Below are 2,185 nucleotides of genomic sequence, written 5' to 3' on the forward strand. Positions count from 1 at the left end.
CCAGAAAGCTGTGCGACAAATGTAAGAAGCCAATGTGTCTTGAACATTCGGTCACATCAACAAATTGTTCTATTTGCCATGATTTTCCTTAGATATAAGATGCATTTTTATAATTTTTATAATAAAAGTCAATAATATAATGTGTGAAATGAATATTTTTAATTTTTCAAATAAAAAAATAATATAAAAAATGTGTTTTTTTTTATTATTATGAGGATTTTTACTATTGGGGTACAAACGTATCCCGGGTGTGTGTTTACGTATATAATGTGTTTGGAAGGCTGTAGCTCCTGAACCAATGATCCGATCTGGTTCAAATTTTGAATCGAAGTTAGCGGTATAGAGGTATAGCGGTTCAAAAGTTACAACACTTCAAAGTTGAAAGTGGATACATTTGTACCCGGGTGTGTGTTCTAGGGTTAAACAATAAACAAAAGCAAAGAACAAGAAGCGCAGACTCAAAGGGCCCTGTCTCACGATCAATATGGATCGCGATCCAGTATCGTGATCCATATTGATGCATGATGCTCCACTCTCTGCTATGCTACACCTTCAATATTTATCGCGTCATTATTTTCAAACTTTTGAACTGTGCAAGTCGTTTTTAAATAAGAAAAATGCAAGAAAATTCAAAAAGAGCGTGTTTAGCCATATTACTGGCATTTTCATTAAAAAAAGAAACAAAGAGGAAGTATTGGAGTCGAAGATGGTACCTGGAGCGGCATAGGTACACTCATTTGAGATTATTGGATTCGATTCGACTTTGCAAGGAATTAAGCGACTACGAAAATTACTTTCGGATCTCCACTGAAAGTTTCGACCATATTCTTGAATTAATCAGCCCATATATAACTAAGCAAGATACAGTTATGAGAGCTGCAATTTCGCCAAAAGAAAAACTGGCGGTGACTTTGCATTATTTAGCAACAGGAAGGTATGTACCCAAATCTAATGATATTTGTTCACAACTTATTGTGATTATTTTACAGCTACTTTAAGCAGGTGCGGTATATAGCGATTATGTCGCGGCAAGCAATAAGCGAAGCGATCATGGATACATGTGAAGCTTTGATATACGCTCTTCGAAACTGCATTAAAGTAAGTGTACTAAATGATACACATGTACATATGGTATTTTTTTATAATTTATTCAGAAAACTGTGCAAATAAATACATATGACTTATGTAATAATTTTAGTTGCCAGGGAATGATGAAAAGAGATCTTAGTGAGTATTCCTCTGTGCTTTGTATTTCTTCAGTGGCACCTACTTCAGTATTGTATATTAGCATTGCTTGGCCACTTGGAGGCAATTGCGAGGAAAAACTAGATTGCGAAGATAGAATAGGAGACGGAGTATGAGGGTAGTTAGGTGTTATATATTCACTCTGCAGAGGCATTCCAAAATTGGAGTCTGGTGAAGGTGTTGGCGGTGGTACATAAATAGGTGGCGGTCTTTGGACTCGAATAGCTTTAATATCTGGTTGCGGTGATGATTCAGAGAAACGTGGTAATGGTGGTAATTGATTATACATTGTGGGTTCTGGTGTCGGAGCTGGTGACACATCCGTGTTGCAAGCGTCTGGATATACAATTATTTTAACAGAGTTACGTCCCAAGATACCCAGTTCTGCTTCAAATAAAATATCACTAATTCATTTTTCAGCTAGCATACGCTGCGTTGGATTTAGATGCTCTAATTTTTTACTCCAGTATAATGCCGTTGCGTTTATGTTTGTAGAACTTTGGGGTGCAGACAATAGGGAACATGCCTTTCCAATTAGCTGGTTTTGTTTACCCACTGCAAAATTTTTTTGTTTTTCCGAGGAGGAGCCAACTCGCTAGTAGATGAAAAGGAAGTGTTAGATAAGTCCTCTCTATTTATCTGCTCCTCAACTTTCACCAATTCGTCCACATTTTGCGATTCTACCTGGTTCTGAAAGAAAGAAAATTATTTTTAATTAATAAAATTGATTTTAATTCTTTACATTTATGCCCGCTTGCACCAATCAATTTTAAAATTATCAGCCTGTCAAAATTTAAAATGATAAAATGTAGTTCGGAAAATTTGTCATTTTAAATTTTAACCGTCTGATAAATTTTAAAATTGATTGGTGAAACTGAGAGTTAATTTTATAATTTATTTATAAAATGGATTTCAAATTTCTATTTTTAGATGCCTAGTA

General features: G+C 35.1%; 1 protein-coding gene across 1 annotated transcript; it reads left to right on the forward strand.

Moving 5' to 3' along the window:
- Positions 1-467: 467 nt before the first annotated feature.
- Positions 468-1,098, forward strand: LOC118756767 (the record flags this gene model as incomplete). Its single annotated transcript, XM_036491510.1, has 2 exons — positions 468-934; positions 990-1,098. Coding segments are annotated over exons 1-2 (426 nt in total), but the record flags the coding sequence as incomplete, so codon positions are not given.
- Positions 1,099-2,185: the final 1,087 nt, after the last annotated feature.

Source organism: Rhagoletis pomonella, unplaced genomic scaffold, assembly GCF_013731165.1.
Source record: "Rhagoletis pomonella isolate Grant_MI unplaced genomic scaffold, Rhpom_1.0 Rhpom_scaffold_12086, whole genome shotgun sequence".
NCBI classification, from domain to species: Eukaryota; Metazoa; Arthropoda; class Insecta; order Diptera; family Tephritidae; genus Rhagoletis; species Rhagoletis pomonella.